Genomic DNA, 23,998 nt, shown 5'->3' on the forward strand with positions numbered 1-23,998 from the left:
ATGGGGTCAGTGATCAGTAATTAATTTACACGGCATTATTAAGTAGAGACACAAAGATCTCAACAGTGAACGTGAATCACCCAGAATCCATGGGGTTAAAACAGATATCACAAAGGCAATTAGAAAGTTCCAGACCCTTTGGATAAAAAAAAACCAAATTGATACTATCGGGATGATGTTGTAGCTTTTTCAGAGATTGTGGGTAGCTCTTAAAAGAGCCGTTGTGTTTGGGATGTTTTTCAGTCCATTGTGCAGTTTTACTTGGAGCTGGTGTACTTGGTCACCGCCTTTGTCCCTTCCGACACGGCGTGCTTGGCCAGCTCCCCGGGCAGCAGCAGGCGCACGGCGGTCTGGATCTCCCGGGAGCTGATGGTGCTGCGCTTGTTGTAATGGGCCAGGCGGGAAGCCTCACCCGCGATGCGCTCGAAAATATCGTTCACAAACGAGTTCATGATGCTCATGGCCTTGGAGGAGATGCCGGTGTCGGGGTGAACCTGCTTCATCACTTTGTAGATGTAGATGGAGTAACTCTCCTTCCTCGACTTTCTCCGCTTCTTGCCGCCCTTTGCTGACGGTTTACTCACAGTTTTCTTGGCGCCCTTCTTAGCAGCTGCTTTCTTCTTCTCCTCAACCATCTTCAGTTTCAACTTCAGACACAGAAATAAACCAAACCCCTTCCGAGTGCGGATTAAATAGACAATCCCACAGCTCTATGCTAATGAGGGATGGGGAAAAGTAAAGATAGTGATTGGGTGATTGGGAGTGATGTCACAATGGTTTTCTATTGTAATACTGTAATTGGTGTCCTTCGCCATCCAATCACATTCAAACTTTGCAGCCAATCACAAACATTCATACTGCAATCAGGAAGGATGTTTCACAAAGACACTCCCCAGCTCCAGTTTACATTGAAAGTGCCGCTCCCTGTGTCAAGCTCTCTGGAAATGTTCTGCATGTTGTTGAGAGGACGCTTATTGATGATTCTGTGTCGTTGTGAGTGTGCAATTAATTCCATTTCTTTTATTCTCTGCTCCTGTGTTTGAGTGTGTTCTGTCATTCAGCAGTTCTCAATCTCTGGTGCTGTATGGATTTATTCTGTATTTATTTATTTCGAGATATAGCACTGAAACAGGCCCTTCGGCCCACCGAGTCTGTGCCGACCAACAATCACCCATTTATACTAACCCTGCAGTAATCCCAATCTACACTAGGGGCAATTTACAATGACCAATTTACCTATCAACCTGCAAGTCTTTGGCGGTGGGAGGAAACCAGAGCACCCGGCGAAAACCCACCGGTCACAGGGAGAACTTGCAAACTCCGCACAGGCAGTACCCAGAATCGAGCCCGGGTCCCTGGAGCTGTGAGGCTGCAGTGCTAACCACTGCGCCACTGTATCTGTCAGACTCTGGTACTGTGTTTGAGTGTGACATCCATTCTGCATCTGTCAGTCTCTGTTGCTGTGTTTGAGTGTGAGGAGTTGAGGCGGAGTGTTGCGGCGAGGAAGATGGAAAAGAGCGTTGGTGCGATGACACAGACTTAGTTGACCCCAGTTTGCATTGGGATTGGGTCAGTGGTAGGTCCATTGGGAAGGATTACAGCTTGCATGTCATCATGCAGTCGTTGGAGGTCGGTGACGAATTTTTCCGGCAGCCAAATTTGAGGAAGACGTTCCATAATCCTTCCTGGTTGGTAGAGTCGAAGGCCTTTGTCAGGTCAGAGAAGACAAGGTAGAAAGGTTGCTGCTGCTCCCTACATTTTCTTGGCGTTGTCTTGCTGTGAAGATCATGTCCACTGTGTCTCTTGATGGACAGAATCCACATTGTGATTCCAGTGGGAGATCTTCAGGCACGGGGAGGAGACAGTTGAGAAGGACTCTTGTGATGGCCTTCCCTGTAGTGAACAGCTGGGATACCCCTCTGTCATTACCACAGTCGGTCTTGTCACCATTTTTGGTGATGATCACAATGACAGCATCTCAGAGATCCCTGGCGTGCTCTCGTCCTTCCAGCTGAGGGAAATGAGACCATGTATTTGTGTTAAGTCTTCTTCTCTGTCGTATTTTAGATTTTCAGAGGGAATTCCATCTATGCCGGTGGCCTTCATTTTTTTTTTACCTGTTAGATTGACTTTTCAATTTCTGTTGGGCTGGGATTGTGCTGACGTCATGGTGGGTAACAAGCTGTGGAATGTGGCACTTGCATCAAGGACTGAGTTGCGATTGAGAAGATCTTCAAAGTGCTACTTCCAACGAGTGCTGACTGCCTCTCTGACCTTGATCAGTGTCACTCCATTCTTTACTCTCAGTAGGGTAGGTCCTTGGTAATTTGGGCCATAAATGGTCTTGACGGTGCTGAAGAATCCACACATGTCGTGGCTGTCAGCAAGTTGCTGTATTTCCTGCACTCTTTCAGCCCATCAGCTGTTCTTTAGTTCGTGTAAGCAGATCTACTCTCCCGGACGAGTGGGAAACTATTGAAACTACATTTCCTGAAGCAAGGCCACTCCAACATCTGTCATCGGGCTGCAGTATGATGACAACGCTTGCATATGCGCACACTCAGAGGCCAAGCTTCAAACCCTCATCGATGCATTCATGGAGGCGCATGAAAGAATTGGCTTGAAGCAAAACATCCGGAAAGCTAAGGTCCTCTGCCAGCCTGCTCCCCGACACTGCCCCCGACTATTAGGATCCACAGCGAATCACTGGACAATGTGGATCACTGCTCATACCTTGGGAACCTCCTGTCACCAAGGGCAGATATCGACAATGACACTCAGGACCGCTTCCAGAAGGCCATGTGGCCCATAAATCCTGCTCTGCCATTCAATAAGATAATGCCTGTTCTGATTGAGGCCTTAATTCCACTTTCCTGCCTGTGCCCATTGACCAATGACTCCCTTGTACATCAAAAAATCTGTCTATCACAGCCTTGAATATATTCAATGACCCAGCCTCCACAGTCCTCTGGAGAACAGAATTCCAAAGATGAGCAACCCTCTGACAGAAGAAATTCCTCCTCATCTCTTTCTTGAATGGGAGACCACTTATCTTGAAACTGTGGCCCATAATTCTACATTCCCCCACAAGGAGAAGCATCTTCCCAGCATCTACCTGTCCAGCCCACTGAGAATCTTATAGGTTTCAATAAGATCACCTCTCAATCTTCTAAACTCCAGCGGGTAGAGGCCCAATCTGCTCAACTTTTTCTCACAAGTCAACACTTCATCCCAGTAATCAGCCTAGTGAACATTCTTTGAACTGATTCCAATACAAGTATATCCCTCCTTAAGTAAGGAGACCAAAACTGTATGAAGTACTTTAGTTGGGATGCCACTAATGCCCTGCACAGTTCCAGCAAAACTTCCCTACTTTTATACTCCATTCCCCTTGCTACAAATTCCAACATTCCATTTGCATTCCTAATTACTTGCTATACCTTCATGCTAACTTTTCTGTAATTCATGTACCTGGCACCCAGATCCCTCAGTACAGCAGCATTCTGCAGTCTGTCTCTATGTAAGTAATATTCTGTTTTTCTATTCTTCCTGCCAAAGTAGACAATCTCACATTTTCCTATATTATACTCCATCTGCCAAACTTTTGCCCACTGACTTAACCTATCTATATCTCTTTGCAGACACGTTATGTCCTCCTCACAACTTTCTTTCCTACCTATCTTTGTACCACCAATAAATTTGGCAACAGTACACTCAGTGCCTTCATGCAATTGTTAATATAGACCATAAATAGTTGAGGCACCAGCACTGATCCCTGTGACATTCCATTAGTTACAGTTTTCCAATCTGAAAATGCCCCATTTGTCCCCACTCTCTGTTTCCTGTGAGTTAGCCAATCTTATATCCATGTGTGTGTAATTTTCAGTTTGTATCTATCAGTGTCTGGTACTCTACGTGAGTTTTGGACTCTTTCTTACTCTCTCACTGCTATTTTTTGTGTGTTAGGTTGCTTTAGATGACTCAGGCTGAAGTACTGTGAGTGAGTGCAGTAATCAACCTATATCTTTCAGCATCTGGCACTGAGCATGTGTTTCAGCATCACTCTCTATCTGTCAGTATCTGGTACTCTGTGTGAGTGTGGGATTCATTATATAATCCTCCGTCCCTGGGACTGATGGCAAGTCTGGATTTATTCTCCATAAAATGTCAGCACAGCAACAGGCCATTGATGTGGTAGGTTTTCAGCAGACAATATATTTGAGGTTTTGCTTAGTATTAAATATCTGTCACTGTGAACACAATAGTGAAAGATAATGTATCCTGCAATCTGATACAGGATTGATGTGCAAGTGTAACTCAGGCTGTACTAATCAATTTGATCAGTGCCATTCAGTCTGAGTGAGTATCTTGGACTTGCATGTAAAATGAGCTCAGTCTGGAATTGTACAGTATCTTCCATCTGCCACTGTACGAGGTTTCAGGACTGGTATGTAACTTATAGCTCAGACTATACTGATCAAATTTATAATGTATCTTTTAGTTTCACAATCTGGATGAGTTTTAAACTGGAATCTGAGTTTGGATCTCAGGTTATACGATATTTCAGAATCTCTCAATCTGATTATGAACTTGAGTCTAATGTATATGTCTGGAAACATGATGGGAATTAATACTGATAATAAACTCATAACCTGTGTAAATATTGGGCTGGTATTTAACTTAAATCTCAGAGTACATTATTGAGGTTAATTCTGTCACTTTGAAACAGGAACCACGTGTCAGTTCTCTGTGTGTTTAATTTGTAGCTGAGGTTGCACTATTGTGGGATTGACACACTGATAATTTGATTGTGGGTGAGATGTTGGACTGGGATTTATGTATCTACCTGTCAGTGGTAATGAGTTGGGGTGACATAGAAACAACGTCTGTCTTTCCTGCTCTATTTGATTGATGGATTGAAAATGTGTCTCTGGAACTATTTCTGCTGTCTGAGACTGTGGAACTGATGACCTGTCTGTGTCTCTGCGCTCTGTGAGTGATAATGTACATATTGTGTGTGAGAAGGAACTGGTGACACTCTTCCTTGTAACTTGGGTGGAGGAAATAGCCCATTTATTCTGGTTCATTCAATCATTTGCCTGTTTGAACAAAAGTATGTTTGTAACTAAAATACAGGTGAGATCAAAGATATAGAGTTTTAATGAATTTAATCTCTCAAATAATAATCATTATGGATACCCGCAAAAGAACCACCGCAACACAAATATTGTCACTGTTTCACTCCACTACAGTAAGTTTCTTCCCATTCTGTCTCCATCCCCTTGTCCACACACAACCCGAGAATGGCCTCTCCACTCACTCCATGTTCTGAGACCAGTTCCAGATCCACTCCGCCTCTTACAAACAGCCCTCGTCTGCCCCTGAACTTGCCCCGGACTCGATGCTGATCTCTGATTCTATCTGCGGACATGCTCCCAAAGCGATGTGCTGCTGGAAGGAGGCTGCTGTTTGCTGCCTTGCCCCGGGACCGGGATCTCTCCATTCGCGGCTGTTTTAAACCATCTTCTTCCGCTCACAGGCAGTGCTGGGGGAGGGGAGCGCAGGCGCATATTTCTGCAGCACTTCAGCCAGAAACGTGGAAAACTTCCGGCACAGAATGAGTCCATTCGGCCCATCGTGTCCGCGCCAGCGGAATGAGAGGGATATAGCCTGTTCCCACAGTTTGTTGTTATTGGACAGTGAAGTGTGGAAACAGAAACGGACAGTCAGGATGTGGGGAGTTACACAAAGAGAATCTATTATAAGCACCAGGTGAGAAGTGTGAAGGACACATTTTAAACAGCGGCTGTTTGGTTTCATTTGAACGGTTAGACCATGAGAGCGGGATCAGGAAATCTGACCTGTGTAAAAGTCCCTGCTCCGTCGGTCAGTCCCATTCATGGCCCAGTGGATTGTTTCTGGATGTTATTTAATTGTTGTAAAATGGCCAAAGCCCCTGGTATGCAGTCGCTGGGGGCTGCAGGACTGCAGTGGAATCAGACACTGACTCTTTTTGTATTGCTGGGTTTCCTTTGTGATTGTTCACAATGATTATTCATTGAAAAATTGTTTTGGTCTCTCTTGTAACTTCCATCACATCTCTTCCTGAATTATAATAAATACTTTTTCTTTCTACAGGCAATACTTGAGGAAGCTGAATAAATGTAGTGATTCCTCGACACAAGGGGAAGTGCAGCCAGCTCCTCACACACAGTAAGTACAGTATCAGTCACAGAGAGCAGAGACATTAATTCCACAATCACCGACAGCAGAAGTAGTCAGAACACAAAAACACACAAAATAGGAGCAGGAGTAGATCATATGGCCCGTGGAGCCTGCTCCGCCATTCAGTCCCATCATGGATGATCTTAGGCTTCAATTCCACTTTCCCGCCTGCTGGCCTTATCCCCTGATTCTCTGAGAGATCAAAAATCTGTCTATCGCAGCTTTACATGTATTCAATGATGGAGCATCCACAATACTCTGGAGTAGAAAATTCCAAAGATTCACAACCCTTTGAGTGAAGTAATTTCTCCTCATCTCAGTCCTAAATGATCAGCCCCTTATCGTGGGACTGTGTCCCCATGTTTTAGTTTCTCTGACCAGCAGAAACAATCTCAGTGTCTCCCCTATCCAGCCCCTTCGGAATTTTGTATGTTTCAATGTGATCACCTCTCATTCTTCTAAACTCCAGAGTATAGGCCCAATTTACTCAGCCTCTCATGATAGCACAATCCCCTCATCCCAGGGACTAATTTAGTGAACATTTGCTGCACCGCCTCCAATGCACATATATCCTTTCTTAAGTGTGCAGACCAAAACTTCACACTGTATTCCAGATGTGGTCTCACCGAAATCCTGTGCAATTGTAACTCACTTCTTTATTGCTGTATTCTAATCCCCTCGCAATAAAGGCCAACACGCCATTTGCCTTCCTAATTGCTTGTTGTACCTGCATGCTAACTTTCTGTATTCCTTGTACAAGAACACTCAATTCTCTTTGAACACCAACAGTTACAAGTTTCACACCTTTTATCAAATATTCTACTTTTCTATTCTTATGACCAAAGTGAAGAACTTCACACTTCCCTACATTATACTCCATCTTCTTGCCCACTCACTGAACTTGTCTATATCTCTTTGCAGCCTCTCTGTGTCCTCCCACAGCTTCCCTTTCCACCTACCTTTGTATCATCAGCAAACCTCGATACATTACTCTCTGTCTCTTCATCTAAGTCATTAATTTAGATTGTAAATAGCTGAGACCCCAGCACTTATCCTTGCGACAGTCCATTATTCACTGCCTGCCAATCTGTTTCTGCCCACTCTTTGCTTCCTGTCCGTTAACCAATCCTCTATCCATGCTAATATATTACCCACAATTCCATGAGTCCCTTATCTTCTCTATTAACCTTTTATGTAGCACCTTATTGAATGCCTTTTGGAAATCCAGGAATATGACTAGTTTCCCTTTACCCTGCTAGTTACATCCTCAAAAAACTCTCATAAATTTGTCAAACAAGATTTCCCTTCAGGAAAATCATGTTGACTTGTTTGAATGCTTTTCTCAATGCATTGTTCAGACTTCCTGCATTTTCCCAAGGACTGATATTAGGCTAACTGGCCTGTAGTTCACAGTTTTCTCTCTCCCTCCTTTCCTGAAAGGCAGTGTAACATTTGCCAACTTCCAATCTGATGGAAATTTTCTGACCCCCTCCCACACCCACTGCAATATTACAGGGAACGGGGCTGGGGAGAAACAGCCTGTCTGCCCCAGGCCAATCAAGGCCCTTAATTGGCCAATTAACAGCCACTTATGGGCCTCCTCTCTCTGCTGCAGGTATTTTATCCTCGGTTGGGTTGGGGGCGGGGAGGCAGTGTGGCAAAGGCACCAAGAACCCTGCCTGATAAAACCAGGCATCTTTCTTGCGGGCTGCGGGGGGGGGGGGGGTCCTCCTGATTAGGCACCCTGTTCCCCATGGAGGGCCACCCTCAAAGCTCCAACCGCTCCCATTGGGCACCCCCGGACCCTGTACCTGACCCCCCATTGCCTCAGACTGAAAGGCAACATTATATATTCTATCAGAACAGACTGAATGACAACTAACATAGCACTCCACAAAACTATAGTGTTAGAGTGAAAGATATTGTCTCAGTTATTTATTGCAGCCTGAGCTACACATTATATGCCAATCTAAAATCACATACAGTTTCAGACTGAGATACAGTATTTATTCCATAAATGCAAAATGAGCTATATGTTCCACTGGAGTTCATACTATTGAACAAGCCTGGGCTGTTTTCTCTAAGTGGTCACCTAATAGAAGCATTGCATAATATGAAGGGTTTCGTTAGGGTAGAGGTAGAGATGTTTCCCACTTGTGGTGGAGTCCAAAGCTGTCGATATGAAATAGTCAGTAATAAATTAAATAAATAACTCAGGGGAATCTTCTTTACCCTGCTTTGATAGCACTTGAGCTGCTGAACATTGTTACATTTAACATCAAGCTAAATGATTAAATGAGGCAAAAACAATTTTAGAGATTTGCTGATAGGATTAGATGAAGTAGGGTTGGAGTAACCTCATTGGAACTACCAGCACTTGGGCAGAAAAGCCTGTCTCTGTGCTGTAAATACTATGTAATTTTGTGTAGAGTGAATCCAGAATGACAAACTAACCCAGAGATTAATGGCTACTGAATGCATCCCACACACAGGCAGTACGTGAGACTGACAGATACTGAACAAAACCCACACTCACAGGCAGTACCAGAGACTGACAGATGCTGAACAAAACTCACACTCACAGGAAGTACCAGAGACTGACAGATACTGAACAAAACCCACACTCACAGGCAGTACCAGAGACTGACAGATACTGAACATAACCTCCACTCACAGGCAGTACCAGAGACTGACAGATACTGAACAAAACCCACACTCACAGGCAGTACCAGAGACTGGCAGATACTGAACAAAACCCACACTCACAGGAAGTACCAGAGACTGACAGATACTGAACAAAACCCACACTCACATGCAGTACCAGAGACTGACAGATACTGAACATAACCTACACTCACAGGCAGTGCCAGAGACTGACAGACATTGAACATAACCTAAACTCACAGGCAGTACCAGAGACTGACAGATACTGAACAAAACCCACACTCACAGGAAGTACCAGAGACTGACAGATACTGAACAAAACCCACACTCACAGGCAGTACCAGAGACTGACAGATACTGAACATAACCTAACAGTCACAGGCAGTGCCAGAGACTGACAGACATTGAACATAACCTACACTCACAGGCAGTACCAGAAACTGAAAATATTGAACAAAAAGTACACACGCGGACAGTACCTGAGACTGACAGGTACTGAACAAAACACACACTCACAGGCAGTACCAGAGACTGACAGATGTTATGTCCATCCCAAATGCACAACAGAAACAATAACTGAGAGATCCAACAGAAATCCAACACTTACATATAATACCAGTGACTTAAAGGTACAGAATTAATCGCACTCTCAAATATAGTGCATGTGACTGGGATACAGAATGAGTCTATACTGACACATAGTACCAGGGAATGACAGATACAGAATGAATCACACAGTCACATACAGCAACAGGGACATTTTGGCACAGTATGAATCTGACAGTCGTGTACAGAAACAGAGGCTGACAGATATCAAATGAAACCCACACACACATACAGTGACACTGAGAGCTATAACATATATGCCGCATTCATATATAGTACCAGAGATTGACAGATACAGAATGAATTCCACACACACAAACAGTTCCAGAGCCTTATACATTCAGAGTGAATATCACACTTTGTACCAGAGACTGACCAATGCAGCATGAATCCCACACTCCCACTCAGTAATAGAGACTGACAGCCACAAATACAGAATGATTCTCATTCTCATGTACAGGACAACTGACTGATTTGCCACAATGGTGTCTCTAATCTTTGGGCAAACTCAGTGGAATAACAACTTGTCTCCATTCCCAGTATTTCTAAATCCCACCTGTCCTCCATAATCTGAACAATTATTGCATGTCGTGTTGACTGTCTGATCTGTAAACTGCACTGGATCACAGATTGCTGACATTTGCTAGCTGAAAGTGAGAACTGCAACATAGAAGCAGAAATTGGCACAGCCTGTCAGGGTTAATAAACAGGTAATGTGAGGTAATAAACTTTGTAATAAACTCATATTGCTTCACATTTTTATACTGAAAATAAAAGTAATCAATTCTTAATAAAAATGTTTACTACATTGATCTGATATTTGTAAATGTGCCCTGTTATATATTACACTACATTGAGCAGTATTTCTGTCTGATTTTTCAGGATACTATTTGCATTACTTCAAATAAAGAAAACATAACTACACAAAGAACTGAGCACAATGCTGAAAGTTTCACAGCAAACAGTCAAAAGGGAAAGAGATAACATATAGAAAGAAAAAAAGCTAAAATGCTGAAAACACTCAGCCAGTCCGGAAACAACTGTGGAGAAGAGAAGCTCGGGTTAATGGTCCAGTTCTGTGACCCTTCTATAGACCTGAAACATTGCTCCTCCCTTCCTCTCTCCACAAATACTGCTGGAACTGCTGAGTGTTTCCAGAATCTTCTGTTATTCAGATTTCTAGCGGCTGCAGTATTTCTCTTTTTGAAGAATAAAACAATCCCTGGGAGGGAATGAAAGTTTACATAAGAAATAAGAGCAGGAGTGGCCACTCTGCCCATTGAAATAGTTCCACCATTCAATAATATAACAGCTGTTCTCCTTCCTCAACTCCATCTTACCACACTGGCACAGCCCCCTTGATTCCCTTAATATCCAAAAACCTATCGATTTCTCTTGAATATGCACAATGATTGAGCATCCAGAGCTCTCTGGGATAGAGAATTCCAAAGATTCATAACCCTTTGACTGAAAAGAAAATCTCCTCTTCTCAGTCAAATATGACCAAGCCCTTTATACTGAGACTGTAACCCTTCATTCTAGATTGCCCAGCTAGAGGAAACATCCTCCCAGCATTTACCATGTCAAGCCACTGAGCATTTTATCTGCCAGTGAGATTACCTCTCACTCTACTGAGTTCTGGGGAACAGAGGCCTAGTCTATTCAATCTCTTCTCATAGGACAATCCCCTCATCCTAGGAAGCAGCCTAGTGGCACGTCTCTGTACTCCCTCTAAGGAAAGTATATCCTTCCTTAGATAAGGGGACCAAAACTGCACAGCACTCCAAGTGTGATCTCACGCTGTATAATTGCAATAAATAATCATACTCTAATCTCTTTGCAATAAAGACAAACATATCATTTGCTTTCCTAATTGGTTGAGTACCTGCACGTTAACTTTCTGTGACCCCTGGACAAGGACACTCGGGTCCCTCTGAATGTAAACATTTCCCATTCTCTCACTAATTTCAAAAATGTTCTGTATTGCTGTTTTAGATTAGAGATACAGCACTGAAACAGGCCCTTCGGCCCACCGAGTCTGTGCCGAACATCAACCACCCATTTATACTAATCTTACACTAATCCCATATTCCGACCAAACATCCCCACCTGTCCCTATATTTCCCTACCACCTGCCTCTGCTAGTGACAATTTATAATGGCCAATTTGCCAATCAACCTGCAAGTCTTTTGGCTTGTGGGAGGAAACCGGAGCACCCGGAGAAAACCCACGCAGACACAGGGAGAACTTGCAAACTCCACACAGGCAGTACCCAGAATCGAACCCGGGTCCTTGGAGCTGTGAGGCTGCGGTGCTAACCACTGCGCCGCCCTGCCAAAGTGCGTAACTGTACACTTCTCCCCATTATATTCCATCTCTCACATTCTTGCCCACATACTTAGTCTGTCTAAATCCCTTTTTTCCCCCTTTGCATCCTCCTCACAGTTTACTTTGCCACCTCACTTTATATCATCGGCAAACATGGATAACATTACATTCGGTCACCTCATCTAAGTCATTGATACAGAATGGAAATAACTGAGTCCCGAGCACCAATCCTTGCAGTATCCAATTACTTACAGCTTTCCTGCCGAAAATGACTCGGTTATTCCTACTCTCTGTTTTTTGTCTGTTAACTACTACTCAATCTATACTAATATATTATCCCCAAATTGCATGGGACCTACATTGGTGTAATAACTACTTGTTTGATAACTTATTGAATGCTTTTTGAAAATCCAAACAGACTACATCCACTGGTTCCCCTTATCTGCCCTGGCAGTTACAACCTCTACATATTCTAATAATTTATCATTGACGATTTCCTTTTAATAAATCCATGTTGACTCTGCCCAACCATATTCTGATATTCCACATCACCCTTTACCACGTCTGTAATAATAGATTGTAGCATATTCCCCATTGCTGATGTCAGGCAAACTGGCCTCTAGTTCCTTGCTTTCTCTCTCCTTCCTTTCTTGAATAGTGTGGATATGTTTGTTACCCTCCAATCCACAGCTTCCAGAATCCAGGAATTGTTATTTTTATAAGCAATGGGAATAGCTGTGGGAAAATGAATCTGAGTAATTCTATTCTGAGTCCACTGTATGATTCAGGTCAAATAATAATTATCAATAAAAAAGGAGTAAAATCAGAGTTCAATTGAACTTTAATTTGAAGGAAATCAGTGTTGGAAATATGTTTATTCAAATTATACACTTCTTGGTTTGGGAAACAAAATTCCTTTGAGACAGTACCCAACTCAGTTCCTATCTTTCAGTTTCTCATCTGAGGAATTTAAGGAACGCCAAACTGTAATGGCTGGGAATCAAACCCGGGCACAGCTGCTTGGAAGGTCATTGACCTGAAACATTAACTCTGTTCTCTCTCCACAGATGCTGCCTGACCTGCTGAGTATTTCCAGCATTTTCTGTTTTTATTCCAGCTGTTTGGAAGGCAGCTATGCTCACTGCTCTAACAGCATCGCTCACATGGAGCAATACATTGAGTCTTTCTGTGGATTTTGGGACTGTGCCGCTGTCTTTTGGTCGCTGATGCTATAATCACAGCCAATAAAATACTCAGCTCAGTTCCAGGTGTTTAAAACTGGTGAACTGAAAGGTGACAATGAAGAAAAACTTTTTCATGGAGTGAATGATTAGGATCGGGGATGCCTGATAGGCTGAAGAAGGCAGATTCAATCATAGCTTTCAAAAGGGAATTGGATAAGTAATTGAAATGAAAAATATGCAGGGCGGAAGAAAGGCCAATAAGCTGGCATGGAATCAATGGGCTGAATGGCCTCCTATTGTGTTGTAACTATTCACTGATACTGTGAGTCTAAGACCAAAATTTGATTAAAGACCTGTTTCAGCCTAGTTACTGTTACAGATCTCAAACAGAGTTTGGCTGTTTATCAGGGTGTTTCTGAACAGCAATAAATCACAATTTTACAGCACAGGAAGAGTTAATTTGAACAATTGTGCCCGTGGCCGCTCTTTGAACGAATTATCTAATCAGTTCCACCTCCCTGTCATTTTCACATTGCCCTGTAATTTCCCCATCAAGTAATGATTCAATTCCCTCAGGAAAGTTATTATTGAATCTGTTTTCACCTCCCTTTTCAAGCAGTACATTTCTGATCATCAGAACGCGTGTTAAAATATCACCTCGTCTCCCCCTCTGATTCTTTTAACAATTCTGTATCCACTGGTTACAGACCCTTCTGCCAGTGGGAACAGTTCCTCTTAAACCCATTACAATGTAGAACACAACTATTAAATATTACATTAACATCTCTGCTCCAAGAAGAATTAATCCAGCTTTGCTATTCTTTCCCGCATCTCTTGAACCATTCTGGTCAATCTCCTCTGCACTCTCTCTCAGGCCTTGATATCCCTGCTGAAGTGTGGAACCTAGAATTAGAAATGCTCCAGCTGAGGCCGATAACTAGTGATTTAATTTATAAAAGTTCAGCATAAACTCCTTGTTTGTGACCCGTATTCCCATTTCTGGTTTCTAACCCAGTGTCGGCTCTGAGCTGTTGAAACTGCCTGAATAAATATTTCCGCCCAACAAAGCGATCAATTTAGAGAGGCCGGAATGTGAGAAGTTGCTGAAAATAAGGGATCCTCACAGCCAGGTGACATTTCCCAGTGGATTTTTCAATAGAAACTGGGGCTGGAGAGAGTCTTTGGGAAATGTAATTCCTGAATGAACTGAGAGAGTTTGTGATTGGTTGCAGATGTTAAATCTGATTGGATGGCGAAAGAGACCAATTAGAGTATTACAATATCAAACCATTGTGACATCACTCCCAATCACAATCTTTACTTTCCCCCATCCCTCATTAGCATAGAGCTGTGGGATTGTCTATTTAATCCGCACTCGGAAGGGGTTTGGTTTATTTCTGTGTCTGAAATTGAAACTGAAGATGGTTGAGGAGAAGAAGAAAGCAGCTGCTAAGAAGGGCGCCAAGAAAACTGTGAGCAAACCGTCAGAAAAGGGCGGCAAGAGGCAGAGAAAGTCGAGGAAGGAGAGTTACTCCATCTACATCTACAAAGTGATGAAGCAGGTTCACCCCGACACCGGTATCTCCTCCAAGGCCATGAACATCATGAGCTCGTTTGTGAACGATATTTTCGAGCGCATCGCGGGTGAGGCTTCCCGCCTGGCCCATTACAACAAGCGCAGCACCATCAGCTCCCGGGAGATCCAGACCGCCGTGCGCCTGCTGCTGCCCGGGGAGCTGGCCAAGCACGCCGTGTCGGAAGGGACAAAGGCGGTGACCAAGTACACCAGCTCCAAGTAAAACTGCACAATGGACTGAAAAACATCCCAAACACAACGGCTCTTTTCAGAGCCACCCACAATCTCTCTGAAAAAGCTGCATCCGAACATCTCTATTAAATCACTTAAAGACAATGTATAATATAATAAGGATCTTACTGCTGTGTTTGCTGTCCCATCAACCTTACAAGAACTCATAATCTGCTCACCCATCTTCACTTTTTTGCTTAAAGCTGTTATTGTACTGTTTTTTTTTCACAGACCCTGAATGACCGCATTAACAGCTGCTTTCAGTGTTGAGGGTTGGACCTTAATCCCTTAATGATTTTATTAACAGCAACTCTCCGCAGTGCAACAGCCTGGGATGGGATTATTACAGAGCAGGTTAAGGGCAGTTCCAGAACTCGTTCCGGCTCCCTCTTTTCACAGAAGGACACTGAGCTCTGATTGAAAACTAAACAATGTTTCACTTCAGGCCAATGCAATGAACAGGGATTTATTCCCAACAGGGCCAGTTTGAAAGCGATTGGAGAATGAGCCACAATTTAAACAACATTTTACAAGTTGAATAAAAGAAAATACAGAGAAGGGATTTTAAATTTTTGACGAAGAATTACATTTATTTTCATCCGCTCCTTTCCGGCAATAAAATTGGCGGGCTTTTTGAAATTGAACAATTCTCTGCTTCTGATGTCGTGGCGGGTAAATCCCGCCCTCTTATGTTTGTCAGTGACCTGATTATTGGTGAATATAGGCAAATGAAGTGAATTAGGTACCGACCAATGAGGAAAATTCTCAATCTATAAGTAAAGTAAATGCTGCGTAAATTAACAATTCTTTGTGAAAGCATTTGTGAGATTGTGGAAATGTCTGGAAGAGGAAAGACCGGCGGGAAAGCTCGGGCCAAGGCCCATTCTCGCTCCTCCCGGTCTGGACTTCAGTTCCCGGTGGGCCGTGTTCACAGACTCCTGAGAAAGGGCAACTATGCTGAGCGTGTGGGTGCCGGAGTCCCGGTCTATCTGGCTGCTGTGCTCGAGCATCTGACTGCTGAAATCCTCGAGCTGGCCGGTAATGCGGCCCGGGACAACAAGAAGAGCCGCATCATCCCCAGACACCTGCAGCTGGCCGTGCGCAACGACGAGGAGCTCAACAAGCTGCTGGGAGGAGTGACCATCGCTCAGGGCGGGGTGCTGCCTAATATCCAGGCCGTGCTGCTGCCCAAGAAAGCCAGCGTTCAGAGCTCCCAGAAAAAGTAAAGCGGCCAAAATGTCATCGAATAACCCAAAGGCTCATTTCAGAGCCACCCACAGTCTCTGTGAAAGGGCTGATTATTGTCTAATTCCAGCATGTCAGTAACAGAACAGAATAGGAACTGTTTAAAATGTTTAAGTAACTATTTCAGTGACTTCTCAGTGTGTCCCCCTGAATCCTGTGTGAAGGGGAATTACCCATCGTCTGTAACTTATCACTTCCACACCGAGTTTGAGTTATTGGTTGCTTAAGGATTGCTGAATGGAGTCTTTTCCCATGGAGTGGGAAATAAATGTCAGGTTAAAACTGTGCGTAAAATAGCGCCAGGAATTTGTGGCGATAAAAGCGGTATAAAAAATGGTCAAGGTTACGGGAAAATATTTTACCAACAAATTTAAATAGATTTTCCAGTAATCGCTTCTTTTCGACACTGAAATTGGCGCCTTTTTCGAATTCAAACTGTGTTAGGACGACAATTTAAGCCAATGATTTGCTGTGTTTTCGAATTCGAGGCTCTGCGATTGGTTAAGACATGCGAATGGGAAGAGGGTGACCAATCAGAAGTGAGCGCGGGCTCAAACCGGGAATTCCAGAGTGATGTGGCTTTTCACTGAGGGCATGTGTGGACTGGGGAAATAACTAAATGTGGAGCCTCAAGGGCTGTTTACACAGCCCGTTTAGAAAATCAAATCCACTGCACATCCTTGCTGCAATTGAAATGTCAAACTCTGCGATTCCAAGTTTCTACCCGAACACAGCGCAGATTTATTCCAGACAGTTCTGAACAGCCGATCCGATCTCCCGTTTCCAGGTCACTGCTCTCTCTGTGAGGCGGTGGGTGGCTCTTAGAAGAGCCTTTGTTGTGTGTTTGCAGGAAAGGGTCGGGTTGTTCAACCGCCGAATCTGTAGAGAGTGCAGCCCTGCCATTTCAGAGCGTACACCACATCCATGGCAGTGACCGTCTTGCGCTTGGCGTGCTCAGTGTAGGTGACCGCATCCCTGATCACATTCTCCAGGAAAACCTTCAACACCCCGCGAGTCTCCTCATAGATCAAACCCGAGATCCGCTTGACCCCGCCACAGCGAGCCAGGCGGCGGATTGCTGGTTTGGTGATGCCCTGGATATTCTCATGAAGCACTTTGCGGTGCGGCTTTGCTCCCCCTTTGCCCAGTCCTTTGCCTCCTTTACCTCTGCCTGACATTTTTTTATTTCCAAAATATACTTTATTCTTAAAAATCTGTAAAAATTGCATTCCCAAACAGTTTAAAACAGCATCAAGTCAACAAATACCAACAGTGCAAAGGTGATCCGTTTCCTTATATACAATTTTGAGTTGCCTCACAAGCCTTCCATTTCATTGTCATGCCATATACATTTTTACATTTACAGCACAAAAAGTTTTCCCGATACAGTTCGAGGGGTTTCCCATGGATCCAGCCCCTCCGTTCAGCTTGGTGGGGGGACCTTACACAGTGGTCTTTCCACATTGAGCCTTTGCTGCGGCTGCCCCAAGCTTTAGTGCGCCCCTCAGCACGTAGTCCTGGACCTTGGAATGTGCCAGTCTGCAACATTCGGTCGTGGACAACTCTTTGCGCTAGAAGACCAGCAAGTTTCGGGCAGACCAAAGGACTTCTTTCACCGAGTTGATAGTGTTCCAGCAGCAGTTGATGTTTGTCTCGGTGTGCGTCCCTGGGAATAGCCCGGAGAGCACAGACTCCTGTGTTACAGAGCTGCTTGGGATGAACCTTGACAAAAACCACTGCATCTCTTTCCACATCTGCTTTGCAAAGACACATTCCAGGAGGAGGTGGGCAACCGTCTCTTCCCCACCACAGCCACCGTGGGGGCATTGTGCAGAGGGGGCGAGACTTCGGGTGTGCATGAAGGATCTGACGGGGAAGGCTCTTCTCACCACCAGCCAAGCTACGTCTTGGTGCTTGTTTGAAAGTTCTGGTGATGAGGCATTCTGCCAAATGACTTTGGCGGTCTGCTCGGTGAACCATCCGACAGGATCCCCCGTCTCCTTTTCCCGTAGGGCCTTGAGGACATTCCGTGCAGACCACTGCCTGATGGATCGGTGGTCAAAGGTGTTTTCCCGCAGAAACTGCTCCACGAAGGATAGGTGGTACGGCACAGTCCAACTTGATGGAGCGTTCTGCGGCAATGTGACCAGGCCCATCCTTCGCAACACCAGGGACAGATAGAACCTCAGCACGTAGTGACACTTGGAGTTTGCGTACTGGAGATCTACATACAGCTTGATGCAGCCGCACACGAAGGCGGTCATCAGGATGAGGGCCACGTTGGGTACATTTTTCCCGCCCTTGTCCAGTGATTTGAACATCGTGTCCCTCCGGATCCGGTCCATTTTAGATCCCCAGATGAAGCGGAAAATGGCTCGGGTGACTGCCACAGCGCAGGACTGGGGTATGGGCCAGACCTTCGCCACGTAGAGCAGCACAGGGCGGCACAGTGGCGCAGTGGTTAGCACTGCAGCTTCACAACTCCAGCAACCCGGGTTCAATTCTGGGTACTGCCTGTGTGGAGTTTGCAAGTTCTAGCTGTGTCTGCGTGGGTTTCCTCCGGGTGCTCCGGTTTCCTCCCACGTGCCAGAGACTTGCAGGTTGATAGGTAAATTGGCCATTATAAATTGCCCCTAGTGTAGGTAAGAGTCCTTTCCTATCCTGAGTGGTGTGAAACAGGGCTGTGTTCTCGCACCTACACTTTTTGGGATTTTATTCTCCCTGCTGCTTTCATATGCGTTCAAATCCTCTGAAGCAGGAATTTTCCTCCACACAAGATCAGGGGGCAGGTTGTTCAACCTTGCCCGTCGAAGAGCGAAGTCCAAAGTACGGAAAGTCCTCATCTGAGAACTCCTCTTTGCTGACGATGCTGCTTTAACATCTCACACTGAAGAGTGCCTGCAGAGTCTCATCGACAGGTTTGCGGCTGCCTGCAATGAATTTGGCCTAACCATCAGCCTCAAGAAAACGAACATCATGGGGCAGGACGTCAGAAATGCTCCATCCATCAATATTGGCGACCACGCTCTGGAAGTGGTTCAAGAGTTCACCTACCTAGGCTCAACTATCACCAGTAACCTGTCTCTCGATGCAGAAATCAACAAGCTTCCACTGCTATGTCCAGACTGGCCAAGAGAGTGTGGGAAAATGGCGCACTGACACGGAACACAAAAGTCCGAGTGTATCAGGTCTGTGTCCTCAGTACCTTGCTCTACGGCAGCGAGGCCTGGACAACCTATGCCAGCCAAGAGCGACGTCTCAATTCATTCCATCTTCGCTGCCTTCGGTGAATCCTTGGCATCAGGTGGCAGGACTATATCTCCAACACAGAAGTCCTTGAAGCGGCCAACACCCCCAGCTGATACACACTACTGAGTCAGCGGCGCTTGAGATGGCTTGGCCATGTGAGCCGCATGGAAGATGGCAGGATCCCCAAAGACACATTGTACAGCGAGCTTGCCACTGGTATCAGACCCACCGGCCGTCCATGTCTCCGCTATAAAGACGTCTGCAAACGCGACATGAAATCGTGTGACATTGATCACAAGTCGTGGGAGTCAGTTGCCAGCATTCGCCAGAGCTGGCGGGCAGCCATAAAGACAGGGCTAAATTGTGGCGAGTCGAAGAGACTTAGTAGTTGGCAGGAAAAAAGACAGAGGCGCAAGGGGAGAGCCAACTGTGCAACAGCCCCGACAAACAAATTTCTCTGCAGCACCTGTGGAAGAGCCTGTCACTCCAGAATTGGCCTTTATAGCCACTCCAGGCGCTGCTTCACAAACCACTGACCACCTCCAGGCGCGTATCCATTGTCTCTCGAGATAAGGAGGCCCAAAAGAGAAGAAGTGTAGGTAGGTGGTAGGGAAATATAGGGACAGGTGGGGATGTGGTAGGAATATGGAATTAGTGTAGGATTAGTATAAAATGGGTGGTTGATGGTCGGCACAGACTCGGTGGGCCAAAGGGCCTGTTTCAGTGTTGTATGTCTGAACTAAACTAAACTAAAACTAAACAACGTGATCGCCTCGCATCTGATAACCAGGTTCTTACCCACAATGGAGAGAGATCGCTGCCCCCACATGCTCAACTTTTGTTGTACCTTGGCTACTCGCTCCTCCCAGATTTTGGTGCACGGAACTGCCCTTCCGAACCATATCCCCAGCACCTTCAGGTAATCTGACCTGACGGTGAAGGGGACAAAGGATCGGTCAGCCCAGTTCCCAAAGAACATGGCCTCGCTCTTGCCGTGGTTAACTTTGGCTCCCGAGGCCAGTTCGAACTGGTCGCAGATGCTCATCAGTCTGCGCACGGACAGCGGATCCGAGCTTCTGCCTGACATGATAATTCTTCACTCAGTTCACTGCTGGATATGAGAAACAGAATCCTTCAGGCTCCTTTTTATAGCGGCCACCCGGACCTGGCTGAGAAGTGCAGTGAGGGGAGGAGGCAGAGTGAAGATTAAACAGAGAGCGGGAGGGGAGGAGACACCCAGAGTGACAGACAGAGAGAGAACGGCCCCTCATCTTTCAGCTCCACCTCCAGTTTGCTCCGGGCTGCCAATTTCAAACCCTTTATTAACAGTAGAACCGAAACCCAGCTCTCCACACAAACCCTTCCAGACTCGGCCTTCACAGTCAAAGCTTTCCAGAAAGCCGGAGCTTTTAAATATGATCCTGCTACAATTAACACTCAGTAATATTCCCACCTAAACGCAGTCCATTCTATAACAAGAAACCTCCTCAGTAACATCACCATTTCCATACACATCCGCTTCCAGCAGTTTACAAACATCTTATTGCAGCTGTTTGGGGAATCTCCTGTGTTAAGATTGGAGTTGGAAAGCGGCCTTTACCTGGCAGTGTTACCGTCTCACACTGAATCTGCCAGACATCCTGTTCTCTTTATTGTGAGAGAGAATGTGTGGATTTAGGAAATGTTCATTTGAAATGATCTCTATTGAGAACGAGCCCGGCCGTGGGACAGGTATTCCAGTGCAAAGAGCTGTCCATGACCGAGTGTTGCAGACTGGCACATTGCAACATCCAAGACTATGTGCTGGACGCACTAAAGCTTGGGGAAGCCAGCATGGAGTCTCAACGGGGAAAGGCTGAAGTCTAAGACAATGTATGTCAGCCAAGAGCGACGTCTCAAGTCATTCCATCTTTGCTGCCTCCGGAGAATCCTTGGAATCATGTGGCAGGACTGTATCTCCATTGCAGAAGTCCTCAAGGAGGCCAACATCCCCAGCATATACACCCTACTGAGCCAACGGAGCTTGAGATGGATTGGCCATGTGAGCTGCATGGAAGATGGCAGGATCCCCAAGGACACATTGTGCAATGAGCTCGCCACTGGTATCAGACCCACCGGCCGTCCATGTCTCTGCTTTAAAGACGTCTGCAAACGCGACATGAAGTCCTGTGACATTGACCACAAGTCGTGGGAATCAGTTACCAGTGTTTACCTGAGCTGACGGACAGCCATAAAGGCGGGGCTGAAGTTTGGTGAGTTGAAGAGACTTAGCTGTTGGCAGGAAAAAAGACAGAAGCGCAAGGAGCGAACCAACTGTGTAACAGCCCCGACAACCAATTTTATCTGCAGCACCTGTGGAAGAGTCTGTCACTCTAGAATTGGCCTTTAAAGCCACTCCAGGTGCTGTTTCACAAACCACTGACCACTTCCAGGCGCTTACCGATTGCCTCTCGAGACAAGGAGGCCAAAGAAGGCCATTGTGCAGTGAGGGACTGGAACCCATGTAAAACCCCTTGGGCTGTATGCACCAGAGAATGTTTGATGTATAATGTAATTACTGTAAATATAACCTGTGCAGACAGATATAGTGAGATACCTCATGTACTGTAGTGAAAGAAATTGATCTGTATTGCATCTTATGTAATATCAAATTTGGCCTGCTTTGCAATGTACTTCCACAAATTTTATGAATAAAATACATTTTGTGCAAAAGAAAGCAGCTTTCCTGTCAACACACACCTTGTCTCAGGGCACAGCTCTAAGCACAACTTTCCTGTGATCTTGTCACAACCAACTTCACGCTATATCTTCCGACACCCGTACTTTACAGTCTGTCAATCTAAAATCAAAAGACCTTGTGTTTATTTCTCCTTTCTTTTCATTTCTCCTCTATTCTTCTCAATCACTCCCTTCAACAGTCCTATTCAGATCAAGGTGGAATGTGAATAGTTTCACAACTCACCTGACTCGATTATTACCTTTCTCTTCTCTTGTCTCATTCAATGGGAAAGTTTTATTCACCAGTCTGTTGCTGTTTTACACTCTTGCCATACCATCTGGTATTGCATCCATCTGAATTCTGTGCTTTCATTGCCTTATATTTCTTTTCCACTTCTGAGTGATTTGTTTTCTTCAGTTTCATTCAACCAGGCTGGACCACAAGGAAGTTTGGAACCTTTGCCTTGGACGGGTCCACGTTGATCCATTACATTCAGAATCATCTCTTTCAAATAATTCCATAGTCGAACTACAGTAACAACACAGCATCTGCTTCAAACACTCCTCCACATTTTATCTGTTCTGACTGTCAGCATCTCCAGCTCTTTTGTTTAAGTGGAACCCATCAGGTTTGTATAGGCTCCTTCTATTCTGAAAGCTGTGGCACTGGTTCGGGAAATGGAGCCCTGTTTGTCAACACTAAAGGCTCAGCCATGCTTGATTTGCCTCGTTCCCCTCTGTCTCTCTTAACTATCAAATGGCATGGGTAGTATTTCAGAAAGTACTAGAATGGAGGGAGTGCTGGGGACTCCAGGCCTATCCTGGAGGGATGGGGAAAACATCTTTAGAAATTTTCTGGAGAGAAATGTGATATGACAGGTCTCCAGGGACAGACCAAGGAGAGGATGTGTACATTGAATGGAAACATGACAAAAAGAGTTGGGGATTCAGGAACACAATCCTCTCTGATGGGGTACAGCCTCCCCTCTGCTATTTCTCTTGACAAGACACTTTTCCAGTTTAAATTTATGTAAAAGGTGGGTTAATTGCTCTCAGGGTGGGTGGGAGGAGAGGAGCCTCATTGGCCATGGGTGGGACAGGGAAAATGGAAAGAGAGAACCAGGATTCCGATCACTCTTCTGTGATGTCTGCTGGAAAGCGTCTGTGGATCAGATGCTGCCGGGGGCCCGTGGAGAGGGGAAGGGGATGGGAAACGGTGTGGGGTCATGGAGCGAGGAGGTGGAGAGGGAGCGTTCGTGGTACCACAGCCAACCCTCTGCCCAAACCAGACACCCACATCCCCTATCCCAGCATTAGAATGGCCAATTCATGGAGGCGGAGGGTGGCGATTCCCATTGGATTAATTTCTAATGTTCAGCGTCTTATCCTGATAAAATCACCAGTATTGAAGGAGGCCATTCTGTACTTATTCTCAGGTCATCGAGGGGTCATCTCTCCCCTTTCAGCTCCTGGCTGCAGATATGTTTGCTGTGAAATATGAGTAAAATGCGACGTATGTTTGCAGCTCTTTCTGTTTCTGTCCCGTTGCAGTCACAGGAACATTGAAATGGGGCTTGGCCATTCAGCTCCTCAAGCCTGTTGCACCTTTCAAGTAGATCCTGACTCAGCTGTATCTTAACTCCAGCTCTCTGCTCTGATTCCACAAACCCTCATAACCTCTCTGGATTAAAAATCTCTCAATTTCAGGTTTGAAGTTGTCAATTGACCCTCAGGTTTATCCGCTATTAAGCGGGAGAGTTCCAGACTCACACTGTCCTTTGCGGGAAAGAGTGTTTCCTGGCAGAATTCCTGAAAGGCCCAACTCTAATTTACTGGTTCTCCCCTTTCTTGTGGAACTGCTTGTTTCCAGCTCTGACCAAAGTCCACATCGCAGAACAACAGCTGTTCCTCTGATCCTGTCATTTCAGCTTTGGATTTGAAGCCCATGTCTCTTTCCATGATGATTCTTTGT

At 45.3% G+C, this 23,998-nt stretch overlaps 2 protein-coding genes across 2 annotated transcripts; one reads left to right on the top strand and one right to left on the bottom strand.

Annotated features, from left to right (window-relative positions):
* Positions 1–257: 257 nt before the first annotated feature.
* Positions 258–14,306, bottom strand: LOC137363441 (histone H2B 1/2-like). The gene is made up of 3 exons (XM_068027269.1): positions 14,286–14,306; positions 8,458–8,508; positions 258–626 (listed from the first exon to the last, which is right to left on the bottom strand). Exons 1-3 carry the CDS (start codon positions 14,304–14,306, stop codon positions 258–260), a joined length of 441 nt encoding a protein of 146 aa, XP_067883370.1.
* Positions 14,307–14,428: 122 nt separating this feature from the next.
* On the top strand, positions 14,429–14,806 carry LOC137363442 (histone H2B 1/2-like). Its single transcript, XM_068027270.1, has one exon. The coding sequence runs from the start codon at positions 14,429–14,431 to the stop codon at positions 14,804–14,806; it is 378 nt and encodes a 125-aa protein (XP_067883371.1).
* Positions 14,807–23,998: the final 9,192 nt, after the last annotated feature.

This window comes from Heterodontus francisci, unplaced genomic scaffold, assembly GCF_036365525.1.
Source record: "Heterodontus francisci isolate sHetFra1 unplaced genomic scaffold, sHetFra1.hap1 HAP1_SCAFFOLD_61, whole genome shotgun sequence".
Classification (NCBI taxonomy): Eukaryota; Metazoa; Chordata; class Chondrichthyes; order Heterodontiformes; family Heterodontidae; genus Heterodontus; species Heterodontus francisci.

Coding starts and splice junctions, on each gene's coding strand:
- LOC137363441 (XM_068027269.1), bottom strand. CDS start 14,306: ATGTCACAATGGTTTGATATT. Junction 8,509..14,285: donor TGTCACAATGGTTTGATATT/GTAATACTCTAA, acceptor TTAATCATTTAG/CTTGATGTTAAATGTAACAA. Junction 627..8,457: donor TCAAGTGCTATCAAAGCAGG/GTAAAGAAGATT, acceptor AAGATGGTTGAG/GAGAAGAAGAAAGCAGCTGC.
- LOC137363442 (XM_068027270.1), top strand. CDS start 14,429: ATGGTTGAGGAGAAGAAGAAAGCAGCTGCTAAGAAGGGCGCCAAGAAA.